The 15,901-nt window shown below is 41.8% G+C and overlaps 1 protein-coding gene across 3 annotated transcripts in view; it reads left to right on the top strand.

Annotated features, from left to right (window-relative positions):
• The window catches only part of Dnah11 (dynein axonemal heavy chain 11), a 318,597-nt gene that overhangs the window by 106,809 nt on the left and 195,887 nt on the right, over nt 1-15,901 (top strand). For all 3 annotated transcript variants that reach the window (XR_008218451.1, XM_052739195.1, XM_052739194.1), the window contains exon 31: nt 15,291-15,422. Coding sequence is in view for 2 of the 3 variants with exons in the window: in XM_052739195.1 (XP_052595155.1) it covers nt 15,291-15,422 (132 nt within the window). In the remaining variant the exon portion in view is untranslated. The remainder of the gene's footprint in view (nt 1-15,290; nt 15,423-15,901) is intronic.

Genomic DNA, 15,901 nt, shown 5'->3' with positions numbered 1-15,901 from the left:
CTCTCTCTCCCCCTCTCCCCTCTCTCCCCCCCCTCTCTCTCTGCGCTCTCTCTCTCTCTCTCTCTCTCTCTCTCTCTCTCTCTCTCTCTCTCTCTCTCTCTCTCTCTCTCTCCCCCACTGTATGTGTGTGAGTGATTTCCATACTTTTTTCTTCATCTATTTTTTTGTCTCTATGACAAACCCACAGTCTTAATTACTCTAAGATTATAGTCAACCTTGAAGTCAAATTTCTCATATCTCTTCTGTTTCTCCTCTCACAATTAAACTATTCTAGAATTTTTAGATACGAATTATTATTACCATGGTGTTTATTTTTAGAAAAATATTTTAGCCTAATTAAATTTTGATTAGACTGACCATAATTGTAAATACAAAGCTTAGGAGACTAATTATAATCACCTAAGAACATGGCACCTCCTGCAGGTTTTCCTCTTTAATTCCTCTGCAAGTCTTTTGTAGTTTTTGACATAGGCGTTTTATACATTTCTCACTAGATTTATTTTATTTATGATATTTTGATTCTTCTTTATATACTAATTTAATTTTAAACTTTAACTTCTAGTATTTATGGCTAATCATGGAAATATATTGAATGAAAAAATATTTACCTTGCATCTTAGGAGTTTGCAAAACTTGTTTTCTGTGTTTAATAATTTGTGTCTTTTGAAGTACAAATTTTCCAGGGTTTACTGTGTATATGAAGATGTCAACTGTAAGCAATGCCAGTTTTACATCTTATCTTCTGTTCTTTCATTTGTTCTTTATTTCCTTTTCTTGAGCTATTGCATTGGCAAGGGCCACTAGTACAGGATCGAAGTAATGAGACTCCCTTGACTTATGAACAATCCAGGGAAGAACAATTTAATGTCACTATTAAGTCTGAACTAATTTTGTTTTTGAAGATGTCCTTTGTTGTATGGATTTTCATAGAGAGATGTAAACACATGCTTATTCACCTCAGGTAGGACACTGATGACAGGTCAAAGAAACAATTCCAGCCAAGTCTAGTTTTGTGAACCAATGTTTGTTGGGCTTACCAGGTCCATGGGAGAGGGGTTACTTTTAAGAGCATGGGTGATTCTCAAGCAGCTGCCCTACCTGAGGGTGGGTGGCATCTCTCAGATCTGCATTCCTGGAGTTCCTGTTCATCTTTCAGGCAACTCCACCAAAGAGCCCCCCCCCCCCAATAATTATTAATTACTTGTATAACCTAGAGGGAGAATATGGGTTTTCTAGCTTCCTGAGATCAATGAATCTTGTATTTTGTTAGCTTATTATTGAGTCTTTGGAGTGTCTGTTTTTCTGTCAAGAAAAAGTGTTTCAATTCAGAGGAGCCACAACATCCCTACCAAGGGAGAAATCCTTTCACCAGGCAGAGGAAATGTTTTCCATGGCCACCTTTCTGGTCTCCTGAGATGACCATTTGATTTATTGGCTCTGTTGTAGTGATGAGTTTTATTTCTTTATTTTGAATTAAAGATTTATCGTGGGCCTCATATATGCTAGGCATGCCCTCCGCAGTGAGCAACACCCACAGTCCTGTGGAAAATTAGCATGCCCTCTACATTAGCAACACCCACAGTCCTGTGGAAAATTTTGAATGTTAAGCCAACTTTGCATTCCTATATTATTAACTTTAGTTGGTTGTACTGTACTATCCTTATTTTGAAAAGTTGTTTCTATTTGTTAACATTTCAGTAATGAATTCTGCCTTTGTTTATCGCCATCATTTGTCAGTGTTTCTTATTTAAATGTTTTATTTTTGAAAATTTTACATATGTATACAATGAAATATGATATCTATCCCTCCCATTGCCCTCCAACTTCTCCTGTATTTCCCCAATATGTCCCCTCTGAAACTTCATTTTTGTGTTTTGTGATAACCCACTGCCCATATGTGCATGCGTGTGGAACCATCCACTGTAGCATGGAACATTTACCAGTGGCCATACCCTCAAAAAAGAATGATACCTTCCTTCCATCTCCAGCAGACAGCCACACCAATAGTTCCTCAGTAAGGGATGGGTTCCAGAGATCAACTTCCATCTATGCCAGATACTGACAGGACTAATCCTGTGCGAGTCACAGCAGCTGTGAGCTCAATACTGCAATAGCAATGCCGTGTCTAGAAGATGCCTCTCATGGCACCCTTCCCGTCTTCTAGCTCTTCAATCTGTGTCTGTGTCTTCTGCAGTGTTCCCTGAGCCTTGGTGTGGTGGTGGTGGTGGTGGTGGTGGAGGAGGAGGAGGAGGAGGAGGAGGAGGAGGAGGAGGAGGAGGAGGAGGAGGAGTTTGATATAAATTTTCTATTTAGGACTGAACACTCAGTCTCTTATTCCCAGCACTTGACCAATTGTGCGTCACTCCATTGACTGTTGCCCATTGGGGAAAAAAAAAAACCAAAAAACAAAAAACCTTCAACCAAGATTGAAAGCAGCATAGATCTATGGGTATAAATATGAATATTTTGAAGGAATTTGACATTGTGACTGACCATTTAACAATATACTAGTGAGCACATCTTGGTTGGTAGGTTGATATTGAAGTATGTAGGGTCTGTCTTTTCTCCCACAGAAGGCTGCATGACATTTTTCTGGCACCATGAAAGCTAGCCAGGGAAGTTCAGTTTGAGGCTGACTTTTCTATATCCTGCAGTTAAATGTGAAGTGTCTTCCACAAAGATCTAATTGTGTAGTCATGGGCAAAAGCAAGTGTGTGTTGTTTTGGAGACCTCTGGGGCCTCCTTTAACAGTAACTCATAGTGAGGCATCCCATACCTTGTACTTTGAATTTCATCTAATAACCCAAGACTTCTGGGAGTATCGGTGTCTACTCATGCATGGTAATTCTGTTCAAAGCTTTCTGTGGCAGTTTGAATGTATTTGGCCCCCATAATCTCATAGGGAGTGGCATTATTAGGAGGTGTGGCTTTATTGAAATAGATATGGCCTTGTTTGAGGAAGTGTGTCATTGTGGGGGTGGGCTTTAAGCTTTCCTATGCTCAAGGTACTGCCCAATGTCTCAGTTGACTTCCTGTTGTCTGCAAGATGTAGGACTCTCAGCTATTCCCCTAGCACCATGCTGCCATGCTCCCTATCATTATAATAGACTGAACCTCTGAAACTGTAATGGAGCTCCCTCAATTAAATGTTTTCCTTAGAAGAGTTGTCATGGTCATGGTGTCTGTTCACAGCAATAGAAACCCCAACTAAGACAGAAGTTGGTACCAGGAGTAGGGTGTTGCTGTGATAGGCCTGACCGTGCTTTTGTTTGGAGGAATTTGGACTTTGGTACTTTGGGTTTGGAAAACAGTGGAATTTAGCTACTGCCATACTAATAGGATCATGGAAGACAGGGTGCTAAGAGTTCCTTGAAATGTCGGGAGCTCACTCAAGAGGTTTCAGAGGAGAAGAATTTGAGTATGTTGCCTAGAGATCATTCCTGTGATATTTTCAGGAAGAAAGTGACTGCTGGCTGGGTGGTGGTGTTGCACTCCTAGAGGCAGGAGGATCTCTGTGAGTTCAAGGCCAGCCTGGTCTACAGAGCAAATTCCAGGATAGGCTCCAAAGCTACACAGAGAAACCCTGTCTTGAAAAAAAGAAAGAAAAAGAAAGTGGCTGCCTTTTGCCTTTGTCCAAAGAGTCTGCCTGAAGCTAAAGTGAACAGTTTTGCATTAATTCTGTCAGCAGAAGAAATCTCAACAGCATAGTGTAGACTCTGTCATGTGGTAATGAAGATTTATAATGAAAAGGAGCAAGCTGAGCAGGGTAAATTTCAAAATGTAAATTTTAAGGAGAAAAAAACCACCAGGAAGTGGGATGGAGCTAAGTCTTGTGTTCAAGGAGATAAATGGATTAAGAAATTAAGTAAAGGGAGTGGTGACCTCAGGGCAAGATCTGACCCAGCTAAACTTCCAACTTGTGAAAAGGAATTAAAGAAAAGCTTAGAACAGAGTATGGTGATACATGCCTTTAATCCCAGCACTCAGGGTTAAGGGAGGCAGAGGCAGGCAGCTCTCTGAGTTTGAGGCCAGCCTGGTCTATAGAGAAAGGTTAGGCTGTGAAAGACAGAAAGCTGGTGAAGATGTAACTGAATGAGGGGGCCATGTTCCAGATCTAGCAAGCAGCAGAACTTGGCATCTTTGGCCATGTGGTTCTGGGTTTAGAGTTAAGGATAGAAGAAACAGGTTATGGAATTTGCCTCTAAGGAAAGCTATTGAGGCCAGGCATGTGTCAGGGATGTCCCTGAATGGAGGCCTAGAGAGGCCATTGCATGAAGCTGTGAAGTTGAAGCCTGGATTGCCTTGGAGAACCCAAGGTGTTCAAGATGCCAGAGCTGGAGGATACCTGCAGAGGAGAGATGCTAACAGGGAGTAGAACCAGTCCAAGAAAAAGAAGTGTGCTGCAGTCAACAAAGCTGAAAGGAGTTGAAGATCTGAAGAGCATTTTGACATCAGACATGAAGATGCAGAGTTTGGAGTTTGCCCAGGTGGTTTTTGGTCTTACTTTGGTCCAGTATTTCTTCACTGTGCTCCCTTCCCTACATTTTGGTATGGTAATGTGTATCTTGTGCCATTATATTTTTGGAAGTATGTGATCTGTTTTTGTTTTGTTTTGATTTTTACAGGGGATTATAGGTAAGAGATTGCATGAATCTCAGAAGAGACTTTGAATTTGAAGCATTGCTGAAACTGTGATAGACTATGGGGATTCTTGAAGTTGGACTAACTGCATTTTACATTATCATGTTGTTACAAGCTTTTGGGGGCCAGGGAGTAGAATGTGGTAGTTTGGATGTAATTGGCCTCCATAACTCATAGGCAGTGGCACTATTAGGAGGTGTGGCTTTGTTGGAGTGGGTATGGCCTTGTTGGAGGAAGTGTGTCACTGTGGGGGCAGGCTTTGAGCTTTCCTATGCTCAGGATACCACCCAGTGTCTCAGTTGACTTCCTATTGCCTGCAAGATACAGGACTCTCAGCTGTTCCTCCAGTACCACATCTGCCTGCATGCCACCATGCTTCCCACCATGATGATAATGAACTGAACTCAACTGAAATTAAGGGAGTTCCATCAATTAAATGTTTTCTTGATAACATTTACTGTGGTCACGGTGTCTGTTCAGACACCTTCTTTTTCACAGCTGTATTTTGAAATCAGTTTACTAACTAGTGGATTTCCTTTTCACGCATCCTTAGTTTCAGTTAACCCCCTCACTACCGCCGTCTCCCTCCTCCATCCCTCTGCTCCCATCTCTGCTTAATCTTTTAGCCCTTAGTATTCTTCCCTCTTCTTTGTCTTCATGAGTTCTGCTATCCCTCATCTTACATGTTAAAGTTGGATTGTGCAGTAGTGGGCTTCCATGTGGCTTTATACCCCTTCCTTTGAGTGATTTCTTTTCCTGTAATCATTTTGCCAGGTGTGGTGGTCAAAGCCTGCTGGAAAGGGGTTGGAAAGTAGACATTTATTTTGTGGGAAAATTTTTGCTAGATATCACCACAATACTGCCTCAGCCTGGAGTCTCCTTTATGTGGCATTTTTATAATTAAATGTATTTTATGTATGTGCAGCTGTGTGGCATTTGGGCTCTTGTGACAGTTTTAGAATTTATGTTTTTCTTCTTAAGTCAGGGGCTGGTGAATCAGAGTGACCTAGCTGAACAGGCCTGGTGCCTGTTGTCAGTGACTGCCTTTGTGCCACTGTGGAGATCTTGTGATGGACAAAGCCTGGAAATGATTACTGTCTGGTCCTTCACAGGAAGACTTGATCAGGTTTTAAGGTTTTGTTGAGAGTTAGTTATGTGGTCTCAATACTGTCCATAGAACATGCAAAGGCCTGTCTGCTGTATTCCGCTTCCCGGTGTTGTTAATTTGTATTTCCCTCCTCAGTCTTTCCAGGTATTTGATAATTTTACTCTGTTTGCCAGAAATGAACTTTGATACTATTATTTGACGATCTTATTTTTTGATACTGTTATTTTTTTCTGTTGTTTGATTTATGGTCCACTGATTTCCTTATTTTTAATGTTTCCTTTTATAATTACTCTGAGTTTAATTTGCTCTTCTTTTCAAGTTTCTTAAGGTAGGATCTTCAATTACTACATTTTGCTTTTTTTTTCTTGTCTAGCATAAGCAAGAGAAAGAATCTTCAAAATTCAATGAAAAAAATATCCACAAGAAACCTGAAAAGAAAATCATACTCAATGATGAAACACCAGAGTGTTTTCCTTTGTGTTAGGGATGAGGTGACTTTGCTCACCATCTCCATCTCTGTTGGCTCACTACTGTGTTAGTGGATTTAGCAATAGCATCAGAACACTGGACAGCAAGAGAACAAGTCGAGATTCCCCAGAGTGGCCCAGTCAGTTCAAAGAGTGTGGAACTTGGTCTTTTTATAATGTCTTTCTATGGCTTCTAGAAATGAAAATCTGCTGTTTCTGCTCTTGCTGAAGGTGACGTGGGCTTAAGGAAGAGAGATCCTTGCTGCTGTTCTTCAGAAACTAGCAACCAATGTTCAGTGCAGGTAGAAAGTGATCAGTTGAGCCAGGAATTACACTGTAGGGCACACTTTGATTTGCTGAGCTGAAAACTCCAGTCTTAGCATTTCTGCAGAGCTGTTTTTCCAGGTTCCTGGACTGAGTGTCCCATGCCCATAAATCAGGCACCACCAATGCAAACAAAAAGAGCAGCCTTTTCTCCGAAAACCAAAACCAAAATCTCCTCTTCTTGCGTTGTGTAAACCTGTAGTGTCAGGGTTCTTACATTCAGATGCCATCTTGATGCCATCCTGCCACAAGAGCTGGGTCAGCACACATTGAAGATCAGCTCCCCATATATCAGGAACCACCTCTCTGACCTTGAGTTCTATACTCTCTCATCCTTAAAGGTCAGACCACAGCCATCCTGCTAGGGCAGCGGGCCCGCTATGAGAACACTAACCTCCCTTAAAAATGTGTGTTGTATAGAGAGTAGTGGTGACCTGGACTCATGTCATATCTCAAGAAGTATTTCTTTGTGTAAAATAGAGAATTGTTGGATGAGGGATTCCAGGTTACCTCATCTCTCCTACCTCATATGTTATTGGCATGCTTAAATGCCAAGATCCCATTGGTGTAAACTGGGGTAAGTTCATATTTGTAAAATGTCAGGGAAATATTGAATAGAATTGTGGCTGGGTAAGCTTGGGTAAATTACCTCGTGACCTCACCCATGAAGTTGGAGTAGAGCTGTAGTAGATAAATTAGGATACACACACACAGTGTTCGTATACACACACTGACTGATGCACAGTAGGTGCTCAATGAATCTCAGTTCATGTGATCAGCTGATGGCATCAGAGAAGTGTGGACTTCTGTCGCTCACTCCATACCATCCTCCATTAGAACCGGAGAGCGGCTCTGGTGACCAGAGACTTTTCCCTCCCTGGCCCCCTTCAGGACCAGCCCCGTCACCTTTTCTGCTGTATCTCAGTTTCTCACCCTCACTCATTGCCATTGGCAGTTGTGCGTGCCCCAGTCTCTCTTTCTACTTAAAATCAAGAACAATTAGAAGTTGTTCCTAAGTGTGCTGTCTCTTTCCATGTCCTGCTCTGAAGTGACCTTGTTGACGTCATGTTGGACAGTCATCCCTCGGTGTCGTTGGGGGATTGGTTCCAGGACTCCTCAGACACCAAACTCTATACATGCCTAAGTCATTGACATAAATTAGGGTAGTGTTTGCATATAGCCTACACACATTGTAGATAACTTCTGGGTCACTTAGAATTCCTGACACACTGTAAGTACTGTGCAATCTCTTTTCATGCCATACTTCTGGAGTAGTGAGAAAAGTCCCTGTTCAGTGTAGTCACTATGTGTTTTCCTGAGTACCGTAGCTGCGCACATATGCAGAGTGGGACGACCCACCCTCCTACCAGCTGAGTCTTTTCACATGTTTCCCCCACAAGACTGAGTGTGTTGCAAAACTCTCCCTCCTTCTCACTTTTGTAGTGGGTAGCTGTTCCAGACTACAACCAGTACACTTTCCCTTGTATTTACAATTATATGAATTCCACCTTCACTTGGAAAGCTCAGACTTCTCTTGTCTCCTCTTCCTCCTGCTCTGTAAGTGTTTCTGTTCTGTGCAGCTGTGTTCCAGGCCCCTTTTTCTTTTGGCCATCACTCCCACCCCTGGATACTGTCACCACTTCTGAGGCTACTGTTAACTTCATAGTGTTGCCAGCCACGTTGGTCTCAGTTCAGCTCTCCTGAAGTCCAGCAGGAAGCGTAATGGGAGTCAGCGCTGGAGTTCTCACTGCCACTCCCAACGGAGAACATCCAAAGTGAGGTCATTCATTTCACACAGGGTCCCATCATCTGCCAGGTCCCCTTCAGTGCCCTGACATCTGTCTTTGCTGTAGAGATAATTCCTTAATCCAAGGTACTTTTCCTCTCTGCCGAGTGATGGTGGCACTGTGGGAATCTTCCCTTCCAGGCCTGCTTCCTTCCGATTCTTTCTTCACTGGACAGGAGAAGAAATCTTTGAAAACACAATGCACAATGTGCTACTCAGCCCACCACTTAGCACCCATTTGCTATTGCGCATCAGCTAAAGGTGGGCCACACCTTGCCTTTCTGCACAGCATGCTATGTTCTTGTCCTCTCTCCTGCAATCCTGCACTCAGAGTCCTTCAAAGGGCCACCTGCTCCACCCCAGGCTTTTCCACAGCTGTTTCCTGTAGCTTGAACATAGTCTTTCTGGGTGGTCAACCTCTAACTTCACTACAGCATAAATCCTCATTCTTTACGTTTAGCAAAATGTTCTTTCCTTCAAAATGTCTTTCTAAGCCCTGTGTTAGGCAAGGCCCTGTTTCTGTACACTATGAGAATACTTTATACATACCCTAATTATTTACCTCATTCCTCATTGGTGCGCAAGCTTGGGAATAGACTCCATGTGTCCTCTTATATGAACAAGTGGAACGGAATGTTCTGGTGTGCATTGTATCATTTGTTTTCTCAGTTCTTTCTTCTTAATACAGTGCTTGTTTACTGAGCACATGCTGTGTACTGGCCACTGTGCTGGGTGGGGGAGTACAGTACAGAGTGAGGTACATGTGGGCCTGGAGCTGTTAGAGCTTGTGGTTAAAGGAGGGGAGAGAAAGCATGAACGATCAACTAATAAAATCCTTCTAAGCACCGTAAGATGGATTCTATGGAATGTTTGCCAGGGAAGGTGTAGGAGACAGTACACTGGAGAAGTCCAATCAACTAGCCACAAAAGGGCTCAGGGAAAATGAGCCTCGGTGTGTAAGTCACAGCTGGAGCCTGAAGCAGCCTTGACAGGTAGCAGAGTAAGGCAGGAGGAGGAAGGGCGTGGGAAGAGTTCTGCTTTGCAGACATCATGGCGTTTACAGTTAGGTTACTTTCTAGTGCCAGATATTTGCTATTCTCACGGTCTGCTTAGAGCCGGGATACAGTATGGAAACAGCTGCTTGGGGCTACCATTCTTGAGCAAGTAGAAAAATTAGACAACACTCCTAAGTCAGGGGCAAGAGTAAGCATGCATTCTATGAGAGGGTGTGTTATTTTGAAAAGCTATCACGGGCTATTTTCTATGTCATCCACCCATAAACATGGATGTAATTACAGTCTGACCATTCTGTAATTGCTACCTGGAACCACTTCCCAAATAATAGACATTTTTTATGGCTGTTGTTATGGTTACAGAATCTTATTACTTTTGAGAGAATATCACTGGGGAAGTCTTAATCTCAAGAGACTATAAGAGCCCAACACACGACGCTGTGTACATAACATTGGCAAGTCATCATCTTGATCGTCTTTCATTTGACTGAACTTCTGTGAGAAATGAGTCAGTGATGTAGAAATCACAGGTTGTTTGGAGGCTTGCATGCCCACATGCGTGAGAATCACTTGAAATTATAAATGTACTTTGGCATAGAGGTGTAAGGTACTGTTACCATAATAATGGACTGGTTAGACAAATTCTGCTGGTGGTGTAACATCTGACAATATGGGATTTGGATATCTTGGCCCAGAAGAGGAAATATCCAACACTAAATATCTCTTTTCTATTCAGTATACACACACGTGTGCATGCATAGATAGATAAATAGACGATAGACAGATACACACACACACGTATATAGATACATACACACACATACTGGTTACATACACAGATGTATGCACCATACGTATAATGTATGTATTATAAGTTTTCAAAATATCTACAGATGCTTATATATAACGGGCTATGCTGCAGGCTCTTATCTGTGTGACTAGCACTCTCAGCAGCTCTTGCGTGGCTCAGGAGACAAAGAGCTGGCTAAGCAGAGATTGTCCTTGCTTTTCTGGAAGCTGACATCTAGGAAGTGATAGATTCTGAGCATATCATACACGAAAGAATGGCCACATCTTCTCTTGGTGAAATTGAAGGTTTGTTGGATGATAATAAGTAGGTGAAGGACGATTGTTACCAGTACTTATCCTTTGACATCCTGAAGGGTGTGCGATGCTATCTTGTGGTGGATTGAGTCTCATCCCCCTGATGACTGAATGTGATGAGCATATTTTCATGCTATGAGCTGGTGAATTTGTGTCATCTTTGGAAAGTCTCTGTGCAGGTGTTTGACTCATGTTTAAGTCAGAATACTTGGGGGGGGGGTTGTTTGTTTGTTTTCTGATTTGTAGGAATCCCAGAATTGCGCTGTTAACCCTTTATCAAATACATGGGCTCCAAATGTTTTTCCCATTCCATGTGTTCCCTTTTCATTTTCTTTATTGCTTCCTTTGTTGTACAGAAACGTTTTACTTCGATGTAGTCCCACTGTTTGTTCTTTTGTTCTTGTGGTTTTGGTTTCGAGTCCCCAAACTCATTGTCAAGCCTGTCAGAGACCTGTTCTCATGTGTCTCTTCTCAGAGTTCATGGAGAAAGCTTTAATCCATTCTGCATTGAAATTAGTGTAAGTGGGAAGGCCCAATTTGATTTTGTTTGCTTTATTATGAAGATGGGTTTTGTGTAGCCCAGGTTGTACTTGAACTCAGTGTGTTCCTGAGGATGGACTTGAACTGGCCCTTCCACCATGGCCTCTCATCACTGAGATCACAGGCATGCACTGACATCTGCCTTTTTATAAAATGTAGTGTCTCTACACTATTTGGTGAAACTGCGATCCTTTCCCCAAGTGTATATTTGTTTCTGTATTGAAAACTCATTGGAAATTTCAGTTCTGGCCTCGATTCTGCTCCATCCTGTTAATTACTACAGTTTTGTGATATAATTTGAGTCATAATGCTTCCAGCTTCTCTCCCTTTTTTGCTTAAAATTACTTTAACTATTCCAGGTCACTTGTGGTTTCTATACATTTTACATTCTCTTTTTCTTCCTGAAAAGTACTATTGTGTGGTATTGTATTTACAATCTAAGAAATAAAGCTTGCCTGAAGATCAGAGGACAGAGCCAGCCACAGAATTAAACATAGAGATCAGGCAGTGGTGGCTCACACCTTTAACCCCCAGTATTTGGGAAGCACACACGCCATTAATCCCAGCACTAGGAAGGTTGAGATAGGAAGTGAGATGGCTGGGTGGAGAAAGGCATATAAGGTGAGAGGAGACAGGAACTAGAGACTTTTTCAACCGAGGACTCAGACATTCAGTCTGAGGATTCATGGAGACAGGATCAACTGAGGAGTTAGCAAGGTGAAAAGCAGCTGTGGCTTGTTTCCTCTGATCTTTCAGCATTTACTTCAATATCTGGCTCTGGGTTTTTATTATAAGACCATTTAGAATTCGTGCAACACTATTGGATGTTGATATAGATTGCATTTTATTTGTAAATTACTTTGAGTAGTTTGGACATTTAGGAAATATGAATTATTCCAAACCTTGAGTATGGGATGTATTTACATGTACTTGTGTCTTTTTAAAATTTCTTTTACTAATGCTTCATAATTCTCAGCATTTTTTACTTCCTTGGCTATTTCTCCAAAGGAAATAAAATTGTTTTGATGTATTATTTACATTCCACTGTTCATTACAGCTTTATTCACAAGAGCTAAGACATATAAACAACTTTATTTTGTTGGTAAATGAAAAATACCATATATGTAGATACATATACGTAGAATAGAACACAATTCAGCCTTAAAAAAAAAGAAAATCATGCCACTTAAAACAGCATGGATGAATCTGAAGTATATTATGTTCAGTGAAATGAAAGAGACTCAGAAACATAAATATATATGACCTCATGGATATGAAGAACCCTTAAAAAGTCAAACACATAGGCAGATAATAAAGAAAAATCAGGGACATTGGTCAGAGTGTAAAATCTCCTATTTGTATGAATGAATACATTCTGAAGACCTCTCAAACAACATGGGCAACTATACTTGGTATCAGTGGATGTATCCTTGAGATCTGATGAGAGAGTAGATCTCAAGGCATCTTGCAAAACACAGTAAACAGTCACTAAGAAGAGAAAAACTCATCAGCTGTGGTAATCATGGCACAGTCTACTGTGATGCACACAATGTGGAATTTGTATTTGTCAGTCCTCCCTCAATCTCAGGGAGAGGCAGTAGACTGTGCACTCATAGACTGCTATGTAGGCCAGCACGCCAGCTCAGTATATAAGGTACATGCCACCAGAGCTGGTATAGATTCTGGTGCCTGGTTTACATATTTTATTTTCATTTTGTAATATTGGGAAATGAACCTAGGGCCTTGTACATGTTAGGAAAGTACTCTACCACTGTCCTGTATCCCTGGGCCTCTTTCTAGTTTGAGGCAGTTGCTCAGGCTAGACTGAACTAGCTCTGCAGGCCAGGCTTCCCATGAACTAATGCTCTTATATCAGCCTCCTTGTAGGCAGACTTCTCTGTCCCACCAGCCAGTTCCCAAATAACCACACTGAGACTACTTATTAATTATAAATGCTCAGCCAATAGCTCAGGCTTGTTACTAGTTACCTCTTACACTTTAAATTAACGCATATTTCTTATCTACACTCTGCAATGTGACTTGGTACCTTTTCTCAGTATGGCAAGCTCATCTCCTCTTCAGGTCTCCTCCCTTCATCTCTTTCATGCTCTCTTTTTGCCTGCAAGTCCTGCCTAACCTCTACCTGTCCAGCTATTGGTCAGTCAGCATCTTTATTAAATCAATCACAGTGACATATATTCACACAGTGTAGAGGTATATTCCACACCTCTTGATTCTCTGGGCTTATGGGCTTGTGCCACAAAGCCCAGCACATTTTTTTATTTCTATGAGTAAACCAGGCTTTGTATTTGACTTCAGTTGTCCTTGGAACATTTCCTTCATGGCCATAGTTCCTCAGACTTATCAGGGGTGGCCAGGCTGAGTCAGGGAGTGTGAAGTTACTCTCTGACATCATACCATGAGATCTGCATCCTTGCTCCAGAACTGGTGATGCAGTTCAGAGATTTGTGACATGATTTCCTAGTTGGTAAGGAGGTAGGATATTAGACACTGTTGTAAGGTGAGCACATTCTTATTATTGTCTTATTTGTTGTCCCTTGTGTTCTGATCAGAAAGCCTGCCTTCAGAGTGTGAGTAGAGAATGGGGTGGGGGTGGGGAGATTTTTGTAAAATTCAGTGAGTTGATACTGGGCAATGTTCTTAGTCAGTGCTCAGAAACCTGTCTTCTAATTTTGTAAGGTGTGTGCGTGAAGGCATCACTATCCTGCCTTCCTTCTCCCTTCTTCCTACAGCATGTGACTTTTCCCAGAGTTCAGCTATGCAGCAATCTCAGGGCCACTTTGGGATTTAGTCATTTCATAGACTTCTCTATTGTACCATGGGGAGCCAGGTTTAACAGTCAGCTGACCAGGTCTGAGGGCTTCTGTTGATTGGTTGCTCACTTCCTGCTAGCTCTCTCATACTTTTACAGTTTGTAAAGGGCAGTGCTTTACAGAGCTGAAGAGGACAGGGGACAGTATTGTTACATATCATGACATGTATCCTTAAGTCAGGGCTTGTGTTTTTCCTTTTGCAAATAAGCCTTGAGTAAGGAGTTAAGTTGAAGAGAGGGAGGAAGGATTCTAAGAGCAAAGGGGATCAGAATCATGATAGGAAAAACCACAGAAAAAGCTGACCCAAGCTAATGGGAGCTCATGGACTCTGGACTGACAGCTGGGGAGCTTGCATGGGACCGAACTAGGCCCTCTGAATGTGGGTGAAAGTTGCATGGCTTGATGTGTTTGTGGGTCCCCTGGAAATGGTCCCAGGACTTACCCTCGGTACACAAACTGGCTTTTAAGATACCATTCCTTATGGTGCAATGCCTTACTCAGCCTTGATGCAGGAGGGAGGGACTAGGTCTGGCCCCAACATGATATAATAGCCTGTGTTGACTACCCAAGGGAGGCTTTACTCTCTACAAGGAGGGGATGGGGGTGAGATGAGGGAAGGTGGGGAGAGTGGGAGAAGAGGGGGGAGGGGAATAGGTTGGTGTGTAAAAGGAAAGAAAATCTTTTTAAATAAAAAATTTTATATATATATATATGAATATGAAATCCTTTTATGTGAATAACTAGAAAAAAACCTGCCTAAGATGCTACCTTTCAAACCTTTCTGGCTACACTTTACCATAGGAAATATTATATTTCAAATACAGTTTTCATGTGTATGCATGGAAATAGTTTTATAATAGAATAAGCATCCCGTCAACTGTAGCGCCGCATTATCTATTCCACATAGCTCAGTGAATTGTCATTCATGTAATTCCATTTCCTTACTTGCCATTCAAGAAGAAAAGACTTTGAAAATATTTATCTAAGAGACCAGTGAGCCTAAACAAGACGGGTTATATACATAAAAAGAATGGGGCAAAGCACCATGCTTAGCCACGAGCATTTCCTCATTAATCATCACTATAGATATCAAAAACTAATACAAATTGTTAGGCAAGTTTTCCTAAAGAATTGCTATCTAGTTCTTATACCTTTAAAAGTTTATTTTAGCTCTTAGATATTGTAGTTCTGAATGAAAGTTTCAGGCTGGATCATCATTAGGGTGCCTTGTGTAATGTAACCAGTGAAGCCTGCATCTGCCCTAAGAGTTTGAATTTCTGACCTCGGCTCCTCTGTGTCCTGGCTCCTTCCCTTGAATGACGGGTAACACTGTTTGTCTCTCCCAACGGTTCTTTGAAGATCAGCTGAGATAACAAATTTGAGATAGTTTTATAAATTGAAACATTCTTTATAAATATTAGTCTCTGCATTTGTAACCTTTGCTTCTTTTATATTAAAAAAAAATTCTTCTAGATTTCACAGCTGAATACACTGATCACACTTCTTCTGGGAGAACTTTCACCTGGAGACCGGCAGAAGATCATGACCATCTGCACCATTGATGTCCACGCCAGAGATGTGGTGGCAAAACTGATTTCTCAGAAGGCAAGTGTGCCGCTAGAAGCTGACTTACTGATGTTTCCTGAAAGTGGCATTTATTGTCAGGGTGACAGTGAGAAACTCATTGTTTTTCAAAAGTTTCAGTTAGTGCTGAGAAGTTATTTGGTTGCATTAGATTTGAGTTACCTGAGTGATGCCCGATGGTTTGCTAAGTTAGAAGTCTCAGATCATCTAAGAGTTGGTGTAGAAGGAAGGACCATGGGAAAAACCTCCATTTTTACGGCCGTGTCTTCTGCTCTCACCTCCGAGACTTACACAGTCGGTAACGATAACACTGCAGGCCAGTTCAACCATCTTAAGGGGTGGCGTTGGGGAGCTAGCTCAGTCCTTTAGGACCTGTGTTCAGATCCCCAGACTCCACATAAAGCAGGGAACAGTAGAACATGTCTAAGATCCTAGTGCTCCTGTGGAGGGGGAGGGCAGAGACAAAAGGATCATTGGAAATCCTCATGCCAGCTCTCCTG

The sequence above is a fragment of the Peromyscus californicus genome, unplaced genomic scaffold (assembly GCF_007827085.1).
Source record: "Peromyscus californicus insignis strain IS unplaced genomic scaffold, ASM782708v3 Scaffold_15__1_contigs__length_86483966, whole genome shotgun sequence".
In the NCBI taxonomy this organism is placed as follows: Eukaryota; Metazoa; Chordata; class Mammalia; order Rodentia; family Cricetidae; genus Peromyscus; species Peromyscus californicus.
The sequence above is the reverse complement of the archived record's forward strand: the minus strand, read 5'-3'. Positions and strand labels throughout refer to the sequence as shown.